The sequence below is a fragment of the Rhinoraja longicauda genome, chromosome 12 (assembly GCF_053455715.1).
Source record: "Rhinoraja longicauda isolate Sanriku21f chromosome 12, sRhiLon1.1, whole genome shotgun sequence".
NCBI lineage: Eukaryota > Metazoa > Chordata > Chondrichthyes > Rajiformes > Arhynchobatidae > Rhinoraja > Rhinoraja longicauda.
This window is the reverse complement of record NC_135964.1, coordinates 13,359,688-13,375,400: the sequence shown is the minus strand read 5'-3', so window position 1 is coordinate 13,375,400 and position 15,713 is coordinate 13,359,688. Positions and strand designations below refer to the sequence as shown.

General features: G+C 44.5%; 1 protein-coding gene across 2 annotated transcripts in view; it reads right to left on the bottom strand.

Moving 5' to 3' along the window:
- The window catches only part of hgd (homogentisate 1,2-dioxygenase), a 32,454-nt gene extending 21,610 nt beyond the window's left edge, over window positions 1–10,844 (bottom strand). Inside the window, exons 1-5 of one of the 2 annotated variants that reach the window (XM_078409097.1) lie at window positions 10,797–10,844; window positions 8,202–8,273; window positions 6,690–6,778; window positions 4,614–4,719; window positions 550–609 (exon numbers count right to left, since the gene is read on the bottom strand). In XM_078409097.1, the coding sequence (XP_078265223.1) occupies window positions 550–609; window positions 4,614–4,719; window positions 6,690–6,778; window positions 8,202–8,273; window positions 10,797–10,811 (342 nt within the window). In that variant the 5' untranslated portion in view covers window positions 10,812–10,844. Of the gene's footprint in view, window positions 1–549; window positions 610–4,613; window positions 4,720–6,689; window positions 6,779–8,201; window positions 8,274–9,067; window positions 9,198–10,796 lie in introns of those variants that run through there. The other variant, XM_078409096.1, reaches the window with a different exon arrangement.
- Between the last annotated feature and the right edge of the window lie 4,869 nt (window positions 10,845–15,713).

Genomic DNA, 15,713 nt, shown 5'->3' with positions numbered 1-15,713 from the left:
GTATGTGATCCACATCCCTCCATTCCCTCCACGTCCATGTGCCTGTCCAAAAGCCTCTTAGACACCACTATCGTACCCGCCTCCACCGCCACCCCTGGCAGCACGTTCCAGGCACTCACCTCACCCTCTGTGTTAAAAACCTGTCCCGCACATCCCCGTTGGTCTTTGCCTCTCTTCCCCTAAAGCAATGCCCTCTGGTATTTGACATTTCTGCCCTGGGGAAAAGGTTCTGACTGTCTATCCTATCTATGCCTCTCATAATTTTACATCCCTATCTGGAATAGTCTGAAAAGCATGAATATTTTTGTTGGGATTCCAAGTTGGCCCATTCTAAAGGAAATAATCTAATCAAGATCCAGTTGTGATCAGCAGGCGGTTCGATACCTATTCGGGAGCAGGTTTGTTCACTGTGCATAACTCATGTTTTCAGAATAGTCTTATTCAGTTACTAGCATATTGATTGTACGTGTCTCAATACTAGACTTCATGAGTACAATATATAAATTCGCAGGTGGAAAAGCAGATAAAAGTATTTAATATCTATCTTACAGTTACAAAATCGACCTTCTTCTCCGATGCTTTCTGAATCTTGAATGGCAGCCATCTGAGCTAAAAGCAAATTCAAATCATTTGCGTGAGACATCTTTTGTTACAAGGTGTACATATGAACCTGCAAAAGCAAAGTTCTACAGAAGCTGGACCTGAGAAACAACAAACAGAAAATTCTGCAAATTGGCAAGTCAGTGAGACACCAGAGGTCATCTTTCAGGTTGAGGACCTTTCATCAGACCAATGTCAATGAAAAGTTACCAAATTGAAAGTCTTTCTGTCAGTATGAATGAAGAAGGGTCCCGACCCAAGACCTCGTCTGTCCATTCCCTCCACAGACGCTGCCTGACCCGCTGAGTTCCTCCGGCACTTTGTGCTTTGCCTGAAACTCTCTCTTTTACCACAGACCCAACTTGACTTGTAGATTTTTTTTCCAGAAATATTCTGATTTGATATACGCCTGTACACAACAAGTGATCCTAATCAAAGAAAGACACAAAGTGCCGGAGTAAGTAAGGCAGCATCTCTGGAGAACATGTATAGGTGATGTTTCAGGTCAGGGACTAATTTTTCTAATGCTAGTCGGGATACTAATTGTCTAGTACCTTTGTGCTGACAATGAATTACAATTTCATATTTGAAAGTTTTAAACACATACATGAGAACACTTCTTGGCAGTAGAATATTTGACATTAAAATGAAATCTGAATAATTGATTTGAATTGAAAGATACAGCATGGAAACAGGCCTTTCGGCCCATCGAGTCCATGCCGACCATCAATCACCTGTTCACACTAATTCTATGTTATCCCACTTTCTCATCCACTCCCTGCACACTGGGGGCAATTTACAGAGGGTCAATTAACCTACAAACCCGCACGTCTTTGGAGTGTGGGAGGAAACCGGAGCACCTGGAGGAAACCCACATGGTCACAGGGAGAACGTACAAACTCCACACGGACAGGACTTGAGGTCAAGGTTGAACCCGGGCCCCTGGCTCTGAGAGGCAGCAGCTCTACCTGCTGCGCCACTGTGCCGCCCATAAATAATAACTGGTTCCTATTCTCTAACCCCACCTCATTGGAAGAATACACTCACAACAAGACCATTTTTCACCCTCAAACCAAAGTGATATTCTGATGGTGTCGATTGAACCAATTTTCATTCCATTAACAAAATGAAAATTGGACTCTTTTTATACTGCACAGAGTGAAACATGGAGAGGACGCACATACAAGGCAAATATTTTCCTGCCGCAGGTTTATTTTGTGGTCACCTAGCTACAAGAAGGATGTCATTGAACTAGAGAGGTTGCTAAAGAGATTCTCCAGGATTTCACCAGGACACCAGGGCTGGAGTGAGAAGCAGAGGCTGCAGTTTTCTTCCCTGGAGTATGGGAGGCTGAGGGGTGATCTTACAGAGGTATGTAAGATCACGAAAGGCATCGATCAGTCAATGTTCACGGTTTTTCCCCCCAGGGTAGATAAGTCCAGAGCCAGAGGACATAGTTTGAAGGCGAGAAGGGAAAAGATTTCCCAGGAGACAAATTCCTTAATACAGAGGACGGTGACAATGTGGACTGAGCTGCCAGAGGAAGCTGCAGAAAAGGGTACAATGGTGATATTTAAAAGACATTTGGACTGCTATATGGCTGAGAAAGTTTAGAGGGATATGAGCCAAACACGGGCAGATAGTACTAGTCCAATTATAAAATCTGGTCGGCATGGACAGGTTGGGCTGAATAGAGGATGGAGTCATAGAGTGATACAGTGTGGAAACAGGCTCTTCGGCCCAACTCGCCCACACCGGCCAACAATGTCCCAGCTACACTAGTCCCACTTGTGTGCGCTTGGTCCATATCCCTCCAAACCTGTCCTATCCATGTACCTGTCCAACTGTTTCGTAAACGATGGGATAGTCCCAGCCTCACCTACCTCCTCTGGCAGCTTGTTCCATACACCCACCACCCTCTGTGTGAAAAAGTTACCCTTCGGATTCCTATTAAATCTTTTCCCCTTCACCTTGAACCTATGTCCTCTGGTCCTCGATTCCCCTACTCTGGGTAAGAGACTGTGCATGTACCCGATCATGATTTTATACACCTCTATAAGATCACCCCATATCCTCCTGCGCTCCATGAAATAGAGACCCAGCCTACTCAACCTCTCCCTATAGCTCATACTCTCTAGTCCTGGCAACATCCTCGTAAAAATCTTTTCTGAACCCTTTCAAACCTGAAGGTGGCCTGCTTCCTTGCATATGACATAATGATTCTAAATGCCATACAGGTGTCTTGCAATCTGCAATGAGGTGCAGAGTTTGAACAGTCATTTGATTTAAAAAAAATACATATATAATTTTATTTGTGGCAATACTTAAAAGGATGATAGTACACACATAGTAAAGGCTATACAAGGTTCCAAGAAGAACAGATAACTAGTCTCACGTAAAGTTGGTAACTGCGGATTTTCTCTCTCTCAGCTCTTGAAATTCAAAGAGAATTAGTAAGGGATCACATCAATTTCTTATTTTGTATACTAATGGATGAGCACCTTATAAAAATCATCTCACATACTGCATCCATGTAAACACCTTCCAAAGTTATTAGTCTTAGAAATATTCCTGTCAAATATTTATTGCTCTACTTGCCAGAATCCAGAATGTTCCAAGAGGCCATAGAACTTATCCACCAAGCTAAATATAAGACAAATATCAAAACACAAAGTGCTGGTGGAACTCAGCGGGTCAGGCAGCTTGGCGGAAGCAATGTATAGGCGCTGATTGAAGACGGGATAGAAACATCACCTGTCCACTCCCTCCACAGATGCTGCCTAACCTGCCGAGTTCATCTTGCACTTTGTGTTTTGCTCATGATTCCAGCGTCTGGTTCCTTGTGTCTCTATACTACATTTTGTTTTGTTATGCTTCTAGTCACAAGAAAATGTCGACACTGGGCGGCACGGTGGCGCAGCGGTAGAGTTGCTGCCAGAGACCCCGGTTTAATCCCAACTACGGGTGCTATCTAAACGGAGTTTGTACGTTTTCCCCGTGACCTGCGTCGGTTTCCTCCCACACTCCAAAGACATACAGGTTTGTAGGTTAATTGGCTTGATGCAAAATAAGTGTGTGTAGGTCAGTGTTAATGTGCGGGGATCGCTGGTCGGTGTGGACTCGGTGGGCTGATGTGCCTGTTTCCGCACAGTATCTCCAAACTAAACTTCAAAATTTATTCCATCTGGCAAATAACAGACATAGAGCAATATGTTATTTCTAGATTCCTTCATAAGAGGGGAGGAAGATATTCTGACAACCAACTCAAATGGTGTCTTACACAGTATTAATAGTTTAGTTTAGTTTTGTGATACAGCGCGGAAACAGGCCCTTCAGGCCACCAACCATGCTGACCAGCAATCACCATCCTAATGCTATCCTACACACTCTCGGGACAATTTACAATGACACCAAGCCAATTAATCTACAAACCTGTAATCCACAAACACTTTGGAGTGTGGGAGGAAACCGGAGCTCCTGGAGAAAACTAACGCAGGTCATGGGGAGAGTGTACAAACTCCATACAGACAGCACCCATAATCAGGATCGAACCCGGGTCTCTGGCGCTGTGAGGCAGCAACTCTACCGCTGCGCCACCGTGCCCCACATAGAAGCAACTGTCTCTCTCCTCTCTTCAACCATTTCTTTTGTTGGTTAGGATACACTGCATGATGAAATGCACAGTAGAGGAGTTACTTTAATAAATTTGATTTTTACCACTGTTTTTTCGATTCGCTTACCCAGCAAAAAAGACTATGCATTCTCCCTATCTATTCCCCTCATGATTTTACACACCGCTATGAGATCACCCCTCAGTCTCCTGCGCTCCAAGGAACAAGGTCCTAGCTTGCACCACCTCTCCCTGTAGCTCAGGCTCTTGAGTCCTGGCAACATCCTTCTAAATCTTCGCTGCACACTTTCCAGCTTAATGACATGCTTCCTACAGCAGTGTGAACAAAACTGAAGAGAACACTCCAAGTGTGGCCTCACTAAATGTGGAGACGTGTCATTACCTGGTTGGGATCAGGATCAACTTCGTCCCAGTTGTAGGACAGGTTGCCCTGAACTACAGAAGTAAACGGTCTGTGATGAACGGAAGGCAAAATACGATAAAGCCAACTGCAAGGAACAGAAAACATAGCAAATAATTAATATTGAAGAGTAAAGCACAGGCACACCATGCCAGAGGCAACATCACAAAGTGCAGCAGTTTGTACGGATTGCTTGGTCCAGTTGGTCTGGCAGAAGAAGATCTCCCGGTTGCTGGACACTTTAATTCTCCTTCCCATTCCTAAACAGAACTTTTGGTCCTTGGTCTCCTCCATTGTCAGAGTGAGGCTAAACACAAATTGGAGGAACAGCATCTCATATTTCGCTTGGGCAGTTTACAGCCCAGTGGTATGAATATTGATTTCTCTCACTTCAGGTAGCCCTGGCATTCCCTCTCTCTCTCTCTATCCCTCCCCCACCCAAGTCACGCCAGCTTCTCATTTTCACCCTACAAACAGCGTACAATGACCTGTTTCCTTTATTATCGTTACTTTTTTGCATATCTTTCGTTCATTGTTCTTTATCTCTCCACATCATCGTCTATATCTCTCATTTCCCTTATCCCTAATCAGTCTGAAGAAGGGGCTCGACCCGAAACATCACCCATTCCTTCTCCCCAGAGATGCTGCCTGTCCCGCTGAGTTACTCCAGCTTTTTGTGTCTATCTTCAGAAGAAAACTATATATGCTGTACACAACATATATTCTTGTGCAGCAGGTAGTGCTGCTGCCTCACAACGCCAGAGACCCGGGTTCCATCCAGACCTCGGGTGCTGCCTGTGTGGATTTGCACCTTCTCCCTGTGATCAAGTGAGTTTCATCCGGGTGCTCCGGTTTCCTCCCACATCGCAAGGACTTGCGGGTTTGTAGGTTATTGGCCCTTTGTAAATTGCCCCCAGTGTCTAGGGAGTGGATGAGAAAGTGGGATCACATAGAACTAGTGTGAACGGGAGATCGATGGTCAGCATGGACTCAGTGGGCTGAAAGGCCTCATGCTGTATTTTCAATCAATCAATCTCCACCACACCTGCCAGCGTATCCAACAAGCCATTCGTAACAAGGACAGAATCCCCCTCGTTCTCACCTTCCACCCCACCAGCCAGCGTATCCAACAAATCATCCGCCAACATTTCCGTCACCTACAACAGGACCCCACTACTGGCCACATCTTCCCATCCCCTCCCCTTTCTGCATTCCGCAGAGACTGCTCCCTCCGTAACTCCCTGGTCCACTCGTCCCTTCCTACCCAAACCACCCCATCCCCGGGCACTTTCCCCATGCAACCCCAGGAGATGCAACACCTGTCCCTTTACCTCCCCCTTCAACTCCATCCAAGGACCCAAACAGTCTTTCCAGGTGAGACAGAAGTTCACCTGCACCTCCTCCAACCTCATCTATTGCATCCGCTGCTCTAGATGTCAACTTCTTTACATCGGCGAAATCAAACGCAGGCTCGGCGATCGTTTCGCTCAACACCTTCGCTCAGTCCGCCTTAACCAACCTGATCTCCCGGTGGCAGAGCACGTCAACTCCCCCTCCCACTCCCAGTCTGACCTTTCTGTCATGGGCCTCCTCCAGTGCCACAGTGAGGCCCACCGGAAATTGGAGGAACAGCACCTCATATTTCGCTTGGGCAGCTTGCAGCCCAGCGGTATGAACATTGACTTCTCCAACTTTAGATAGTTTCTCTGTCCCTCTCTTCCCCTCCCCCTTCCCAGTTCTCCCTCTATCTTCCTGTCTCCACCTATATCCTTCCTTTGTCCCGCCCCCCTGACATCGACCCGAAACGTCACCCATTCCTTCTCTCCTGAGATGCTGCCTGACCTGCTGAGTTACTCCAGCATTTTGTGAATAAATACCTTCGATTTGTACCAGCATCTGCAGTTATTTTCTTACCCTAACAGTACCCACTCATCTCACACTCCCTACAAACGTCTAGTGTTAAAGAGTTGCAGTGTTCATGTCTCTTGAGCTGTATCTCAAACACAGAGCCACACACAAGCCGACAGTGCTGTTACTATCGTGCGTCTCTGCAGTTACCTCCGCTTATTGGTGTTCCTTGGGCAAGTGAAGGCTGAGCCAGAGAGTTGTTCTGCATACAGCCCATATGGACAGACCTGCGGGTTATTCTGAAGCACAAAAAGACAGAAATGTTATTATTTTATCATTTACTGGATTCATTTATTTTCATAATTATCACTTGAAAAATCATTAGGGCTCTTCGAGACATCCAACCCGACCTTCTCTATGATCTCAAAATACCCTGGCATGTTGGTAAACCCAATGCCAGTCTCACTATCCTCCCTGTCCTTCTCTTTGGAGAATACAAGGTACCATCCCTGGTGAACCGAGGAACTGTTTCATGCAGCAACTCAGTGAACAAGTATTTGCAATGGGTCACGCTCAAAGTACAGCCCAGCACGTTCTCATTTTATTTTAATATGATTTAGAATTAGTACGGTTTGTTTCCTTTTCGTTGATAAAGGGATCTAGCTTTGTTTTCATCTTTGAATTGGACCTTAAATTGAGGTCTCTCTGCTTTCCCAGAGATGCCTTGGTACCTTTTACATCTTAATCCCTTGGTACGAGGATTATTCTGATGATATACTCACCAAGCCTGTGATCAACAGATTTTTAGATGTAAAAGGTACCAAGGGAGGTGGAGTTGATGCATGGAAGTGAAGGCTTAGTGATCTTATAGAATGTCAGAGCAGGCATATGGGGTTGGAGGACTTACTATTTATGTTGATAGACACAAAATGCTGGAGTAACTCAGCGGGTCAGACAGCATCTCCGAAGAAAAGGACTAGGTGAGATTTCGGGTCGAGACCCTTCTTCAGACTGAGAGTCAGGGGAAAGGGAAACTAGAAATATAGAGGGTGATGTAGAGAGATATTGAACAAATGAATGAAAGATATCCAAAAAAAGTAACAATGATTAAGGAAACAGGCCATTGTTAGCAGTTGGGCTAGGTGAAAACGAGTTACAATGAGACTCAACAAGATGACTTTGAAACTAGTGCTACGACTTGGGTGGGGGACGGACAGAGAAAGAGGGGATGCATGGGTTACTGGAAGTGAGAAATCAAGATTGTATTTGAAGCTGCCCAAGTGAAATATGAGGGGCTGTTCCTCCAATTTGTGTCTGGTCTCATATTCAAGTCGTTATCTTGTGCTGTTACACTGTAGAGATTGCTTCTCTCTCTGACTTACACATGAGGATTAGTGCTTCACCAAGATATTAAAATGTGCATCGTGCATTCATTTGTAACCAGATCAAGCCGACAGTCGGGTCTTGAATTATAAACTGGCCATGCAAATGCTTCTTCTTCTTCTTCTTCTTCTTCTTCTTCTTGCATTTGAGGCAGCAGAAATGATGTAACGCCCTCCAGGCGCTGTAGCCAGTGCAATGTGCTGTTGTCGAGGGCCGTGAGGTCGACCCCTCCACCAGGGGGACGGAGGACAGCGCAGTCGTGCAAATTCAGGAGGTATCTGCTGGAGTTCATTAGTTGAGTTTAACACAGTCACAAACTATAGAGAGGTTGTACAGTACCTGACTCTTTGGTAGAGACCCAGGGCAGCGAGGATCCTCTGAAGAAAATTCATTGCCAAATCCTGACATATACTGGAGGATACAAGGACAGAAAATGAAGGGGCAGCAATAACATTTATGCCTGACAACCGAACAGTTAAAAAATACAATTATTTTGCATTTCCTTAATTCTCAAAAGAATTGGACTTTACTGGACTTTATCTTGTAATAAATGTTATTCCCTTAATCCTGTAGTTTAAAAGAGTTGCAGTCTTCATGTCTCTTGTAATTATAATGTTTTATTTTTAATTGTCCACTGTATGTTGTGTTGTTACTTGCGACCAAAGTACCAAGGCAAATTTCTGGTATGTATACACACTTGGCTGATAAAATGTATTCAATTCAATTCAATTCAATTGAAAGACACAAAGTGCTAGAGTAACTTTCAGGTTGGGTCCCTGAGTTCTTTCATTATAAGCCAGCATCTGCGGTTCCTTGCGTCTTCCTTGAAAGACTGTTTAGTTCTGAACTTCGTTGTAAAACACCTCTCATGAGACGAATTTCTTTTCTGAACGTTTTTTACAGTTCATGAAGATTGCGCTCCTAACATATTCGAATTAAAATAATGAGACTGAAGAAGGGTCCCGACCCAAAACGTCACCTATCCATGTTCTCCGGAGATACTGCCTGACCCGCTGAGTTACTCCAGCACTTTGAGCCTTTTTGGGGAAAAAACCAGCATCTGCAGTTCCTCTTGTCTCCAATAAACTTGGCTGAATTGTTCCTGTTTGCAAATATTCCTGTGGAAATTAAAACTAGATCATCACAGATATTTGTATAATCAAAAAAGACTTGCAACATTGTGAAATTTGACTTAAAATACTTACAATAAACGCCATATTGAGGAGGATCAGAATGATCTTCCAGTTACTATGACCCGCCTGCCAAGTAGGCAGATACCTTCTCCCTCCCATTCATTGGCTGTTGTCCATGCAACACACAGGTTTCGAAATGCATGTTTGTGATCAAAGTCTGAAAGTTGTGCAGATTGCCTTCAACAGAGTTTTCACCAGAAATACACCGTTAAGTTTGATTTAACCTTCAGCTATTGAAAGCATAGAAACATAGAAAATAGGTGCAGGAGCAGTCCATTCGGCCCTTCGAGCCAGCACCGCCATTCAATGTGATCATGGTTGATCACCCAAAATCAGTACCCCATTCCGGCTTTTTCCTCATATCCCTTGATTCCTTTAGCCCTAAGAGGTAAATCTACTGTAACTCTCTCTTGAAAACATTTAGTGAATTGGACCATTTCCAGAGCTCTACCCTCTAATGAAAATGAATCATCAGCACCATCACGGACCTCACCATTTCTGGCGCTCTACCCTCTAATGCCTACAAACTTATCGTTCCCCAGCCCCGCACAGCCCAATTTTACCTCCTACCTAAAATCCATAAACAGAACTGTCCCGGCAGACCCATTGCTCATGTCCCACATATTTCCACCTACCTCGACTCCATCCTAGCCCCCTGGTCAAATCCCACCTACGTCCAAGACACCTCACATGCTCTCCATCTCCTCGATAACTTCCGGTTTCCAGGCTCCGACTCCCTCATCTTTACCATGGATGTCCAGTCACTCTACACTTCCATCCCCCACAAGGATGGTCTTGAAGCCCTCCGTTTCTTCCTCGACCGTAGAACCAGCCAATCCCCATCTACTAACACTCTCCTCCGCTTAGCAGAGCTGGTTCTTACCCTTAACAACTTCTCCTTTGACTCCTCCCACTTCCTCTAAACCAGAGGCGTAGCTATGGGCACTCGCACGGGCCCTAGCAATGCCTGCCTCTTTGTCGGGTACGTCGAACAATCCCTGTTCCGGATGTACACTGGCCCCATCCCCGAACTCTACCTCCGCTACATCGATGACTGCATTGGTGCTACCTCTTTGTCCTGCCCCCTTGACATCAGTCTGAAGAAGGGTCTCGACCCGAAACGTCACCCATTCCTTCTCTCCTGAGATGCTGCCTGACCTGCTCAGTTACTCCAGCATTTTGTGCAGTGAATTGACTTCTGTGGCAGAGAATTCCACAGATTCACAACTCTCTGGTGAAAACGTTTTTCCTCACCTCAGTCCTAAATGGCCTATCCCTTATTCTTAAACTGTGACCCCTGGTTCTGGACTCCCCCAACATGGGGAACATTTTTCCTGCATCTACCCTGTCCAATCCTCTAAGAAATGTATATGTTTCTATTAGATCCCCTCTCATCCTTCTAAATTTCAGTGAATACCAGCCCAGTCAACCCATTCTTTGCATTTCCAATTCCTTGACATTAGTAACAACGATGCATTTAAAAACAAAAATGCAGTAAAATTTCAAGGATTATCATTAAAAATTGATCACTCATGTAATTATAGATGCCCTAATACATTCAAGATGTAGCATGTTTTGAAACAAGGTTATTTTACCCCAAAGTAACTCAAAGATCTTATCATTAAATATCAGTGGACTATATTAATACCACTGAAATAAAATAATAATAATGCAAAAGATAAATGACTTGTGATAAATTAAACGTATTTTGGTCTATCATAGAGAAATGCATTACTCCTACTTTGAGTGGCTCCATTTTTGTTTAGTTAATTTGTGTTTCAGTAATCTGGAGAGGTCCAAATTTCAACCCAGCCAGCGGTGGCTCTGAAAGACTAAACCTTGTGGCTGTGGGTAAATTGACTTTATACTTGTGCGTTTGCAATAGGCATGCTCCAAAACTCTTGCGACACATAAAATGAATACGTGCAAGAGTAAACAGAATGAGGAGGATGAAAAGCAAGATAATTAGAAGCATGAAATGCCTCACGTAATGAATAAAAACATTTAAAAGTGGGGAAAACATGAACAGACTGGAAATAGAATAGAGAAATATTTAGGAACAGACACAGAATGCTAGAGTAACTCAGCAGGTCAGGCAGCATCTCTGAAGAACATGGATAGTTAGTCCCGACCCAAAACGCCACTTCTTCGTGTCCCCCGATATGCTGCCTGACCCGTTGAGCCACTCCAGCACTTTGTGACTTTTTTTGTAAACCAGTACCTTGTTCATATATTTAGGAATGTTGAACCTGAGAGTCATAGAGCCATCCAGCACAGAAACAGACTCTTCAGGTGCCCCATTTACACTAGTCCCACCTGCCCATGTTTATTGCCACTGACGGCAGTGGAGGCCAAGTCAATCGATATTTTTACGGTGGAGATGGACAGATTCTTGTTTAGTACGGGTGTCAGGGCTTATGGGGAGAAGGTACGAGAATGGGGTTAAGATGGAGAGATAGATCAGTCATGATTGAATGGCGGAGTAGTCTTGACGGCCTAATTCTGCTCCAAGAACTTATGAATTACAACTTCTAAAAGACGTGGACAGATAGAAACATAGAAAAATAGGTGCAGGAGTAGGCCATTCGGCCCTTCGAGCCAGCACCGCCATTCAATATGATCATGGCTGATCATTTAAAATCAATACCATGTTCCTACTATCTCCCCATATCCCTTGATTCCGTTAGCCCTAAGAGCTAAATCTAACTCTCTCTTGAAATCATCCAGTGAATTGGCCTCCACTGCCTTCTGTGACAAAGAATTCCACAGATTCACAACTCTCTGGGTAAAGTTTTCCTCATCTCAGTCCTAAATGGCCTACCCCTTATTCTGAAACTGTGACCCCTGCTTCTGGACACCCCTAACATCAGGAACTTTTTTTCTGCATCTAGCCTGTCCAATCCTTTAATGATTTTACATGTTTTTATAAGATTCCCTCTCATCCTTCTAAATTCCAGTGAATACAAGCCCAGTCGATACATTCTTTCATCATATGTCAGTCCCGCCATCCTGGGAATTAACCTGGTGAACCTACGTTGCACTCCCTCAATAGCAAGAATGTCCTTCCTCAAATTAGAAGACCACAATTGCACACAATCTTGGTGCGGTCTCACCAGGGCCCTGTACAACTGCAGTAGGACCTCCTTGCTCATAAACTCAAATCCTCTCGCAATTAACTCCAACATGCCATTAGCTTTTTTCACTGCCTGCTGTACCATGCTTACTTTCAGTGACTGATATACAAGCACACCCAGGTCTAGTTGCACCTCCCCTTTTCCTAATCTGACACCATTCAGATAATAATCTGCCTTCCAGTTCTTGCCACCAAAGTGGATAACCTCACATTTATCCACATTATACTGTATCTGCCATGCATCTGCCCACTCACCCAACCTATCCAAGTCACCCTGCAGCCTCACAGCATCCTCCTTGCAGCTCACACTGCCACCCAGCTTTGTGTCATCCGCAAACCTGGAGACGTCACATTTAATTCCCTCGTCTAAATCATTAATATATATTGTAAATAACTGGGGTCCTGGCACCGAGCCTTGCGGCACCCCACTAGTCACTGCCTGCCATTCTGAAAAGGACCGTTAATTCCTACTCTTTGCTTCCTGTCTGCCAACCAGTTCTCTATCCATGTCAATACCCTACCCCCACTACCAGGTGCTCTAATTTTGCACACTAATCTCTTGTGTGGGACCTTGTCAAAGGCTTTTTGAAAGTCCAGATACACCACATCCACTGGCTCTCCCTTATCCATTCTACTTGTTACATCCTCAAAAAATTCCAGAAGATTAGGCAAGCATAATTTCCCCTTCATAAATCCATGCTGACTTTGACCGATCCTGTCACTGTTTTCCAAATGCGCTGCTATAACCTTTAATAATCGACCAGCATTTTCCCCACTACCGATGCAAGGCTAACTGGTTGATAACTACCCATTTTCTCTCTCCTTTCTTAAAACGTGGATTAATTGCATTAATATATAATTTAAAAATACAAATTTTTGTATTTTTGTAATTTTTTAAACCAATATGTAGAAGAACTGACCTCCAGTCCACAGGAATTGATCCAGAGTCGAGAGAATATTGGAAAATGATCACCAATGCATCCACGATTTCTAAGGCCACCTCCTTGAGTACTCTGGGATGCAGACCATCAGGCCCTGGAGATTTATCTGCCTTCAGTCCCAACAGTTTACCTAAGACCCATTTCCTGATTAATGTGGATTCCCTTCAGTTCCTCCGTCTCACTAGATCGTCGGTCCCCTAGTATTTCTTGGAGATTGTTTGTGTCTTCCTTAGTGAAGAAAGAACCAAAGTAATCGTTTAACTGTTCAAAGGTCAGTTTATTGTCACGTGTACCAATTAAGGTACAGTGAAACTCGAATTACCATACAGCCATACTAAACAAAAAGCAACAAGACACAAAAGTTAACATAAACATCCACCACAGCGGATTCCCCACGTTCCTCACTGTGATGGAAGGCAATAAAGTCTAAACTTCTTCCTCTTTACTCACCCGCGGTCGGGGCAGTCGAACCATCCGCATTCAGGGCGATTGAAGCTCCCGCAGCCGCCGATCGAAGCCCCCGCGTCGATCCCCAAGGATCGCGAGCTCCACGATGGTACGTCCACAGGCTCCCGCAGTGGAGCTCTCGAAGTCGGTCTCCAGCAAAGGCCGACAACTCCTCGATGTTAGGCCGCAGTGTGGACGGAGATACGATATGGAAAAAAATCGCATCTCCGTCGAGGTAAGAGATTAGAAACCCCCCCCCCCCACCACATAAAACAAGCTAAAGAACACTAAAACATACATTTAACACACTAAAAAACAACAAAGGACACAGACTGTTGGCGAGGCAGCGATTGCGGGCGCCACCCGGTGGTCATTTCGTGTTCTGCCATTTCCTTGTCTAAATTCACCGTCTCTGATTGTAAGGGACCTACATTTGTCTTCACTAATCTTTTCCTTTTTACATGTCTAAAGAGCTTTTCGGTTCAGTTTTTATATTCAGTTTTCAGCAAGCTTTCTTTCATGCTCTTTTTTCCCCTTAATTAATCCTTGTCCTCTGTTGTATTTTCAATTTCTCCCAGTCCTCCGGTTTGCTGCTTCTGGCCAATTTATATGCCTTTTCCTTGGATTTAACACCATCCTTGATTTCCCTCGTTAGCTACAGTTGAGCCGCCTTCCCCGTTTTATTTTTTCGCCAGACAGGGATGAACAATTTTTGGAGTTCATCCATGTGGTCTTTAAATCTTTGCCATTGCATCTTTACCGTCAACCCTTTAAATATAATTTGCCAATTCCCGTCTCATGCCATCAAAGTCTCCTTTCTTTAAGTTCAGGACCCTAGTCTCTGAATTAACTGTGTCACTCTCCATCCTAATGCAGAATCCCACCATATTATGGTCACTGTTGCCCAAGGGGCTTTGCACATCAAGATCGCTAATGAATCCTTCCTCATTACACAATACCCAGTCTAGGATGGCCTGTCCTCTAGTCGGCTCTTCTGCATATTGGTTTAAAATACCATCCTGCATATATTCCAGGAAATCCTCCTCCACAGCACTGTTACCAATTTGGTTGGCCCAATCTATATGTAGATTAAAGTCACTCATGATAACTGCTGTACCTTTGCTACACGCATCCCTAATTTCCAGCTTGATGCTATCCTCAACCTCACTACTGCTGTTTGGTGGTCTGTACACAACTCCAACAAGCATTTTCTGCCCTTGGCTATTTTGCAGTTCTACCCACACCGACTCTATAGCATCCAAGCAATGCAATGTCTCTCCTTGCTATTGCATTCATCCCCTCTTTAACCAGCAATGCCACCCCACCTCCTCTTCCTTTCTGTCTACCCTTCCTGAATATCGAATACTCCTGCAACGTTTAGCTCCCAGCCTTGGTCAGTCTGGAGCCAGGTCTCCGTAATTCCAACTATATCATATCCCTTAACGACTAAGTTACTATATATGGATAGGAAGGGTTTAGCAGCCTATGGGCCAAATGCAGACAAATGGGACTAGCCCAGGATGTCATCTTGGTCTGTTCTTTCTTTTGGAGGGATAGGATCATAAAGAACAACAAATCATCTGCCCTTATCTGACACCCTTTTGTACCTTTTCACCTCTAGCCTTTGTCACTTACTCCACCCATCTGACAATCCCCCTCCCCCCTCACGTATCCACCTATCATAGAAACATAGAAAATAAGGAGGCCATTCTGCCCTTTGAGCCAGCACCGCCATTCATTGTGATCCTGACTGATCAGCCACAATCAGTAACCCGTGCCTGCCTTCTCCCCATATCACTTGATTCCACTAGCCCCTAGAGCTCTATCTAACTCTCTCTTAAATCCATCCAGTGATTTGGCCTCCACTGCCCTCTGTGGCAGAGAATTCTACAAATTCACAACTCTCTGGGTGGAAATGTTCCTTCTCACCTCAGTTTTAAATGGCCTCCGCTTTATTCTAAGACTGTGGCCCCTGGGTCTGGACTCCCCCAACACTGGGAACATTTTTCCTGCATCTAGCATGTCCAGTCCTTTTATAATTTTATATGTCTCTATAAGATCCCCTCTCATCCTTCTAAACTCCAGTGAATACAAGCCTGGTCTTTTCAATCTTTCCTCATACGATAGTCCGGCCATC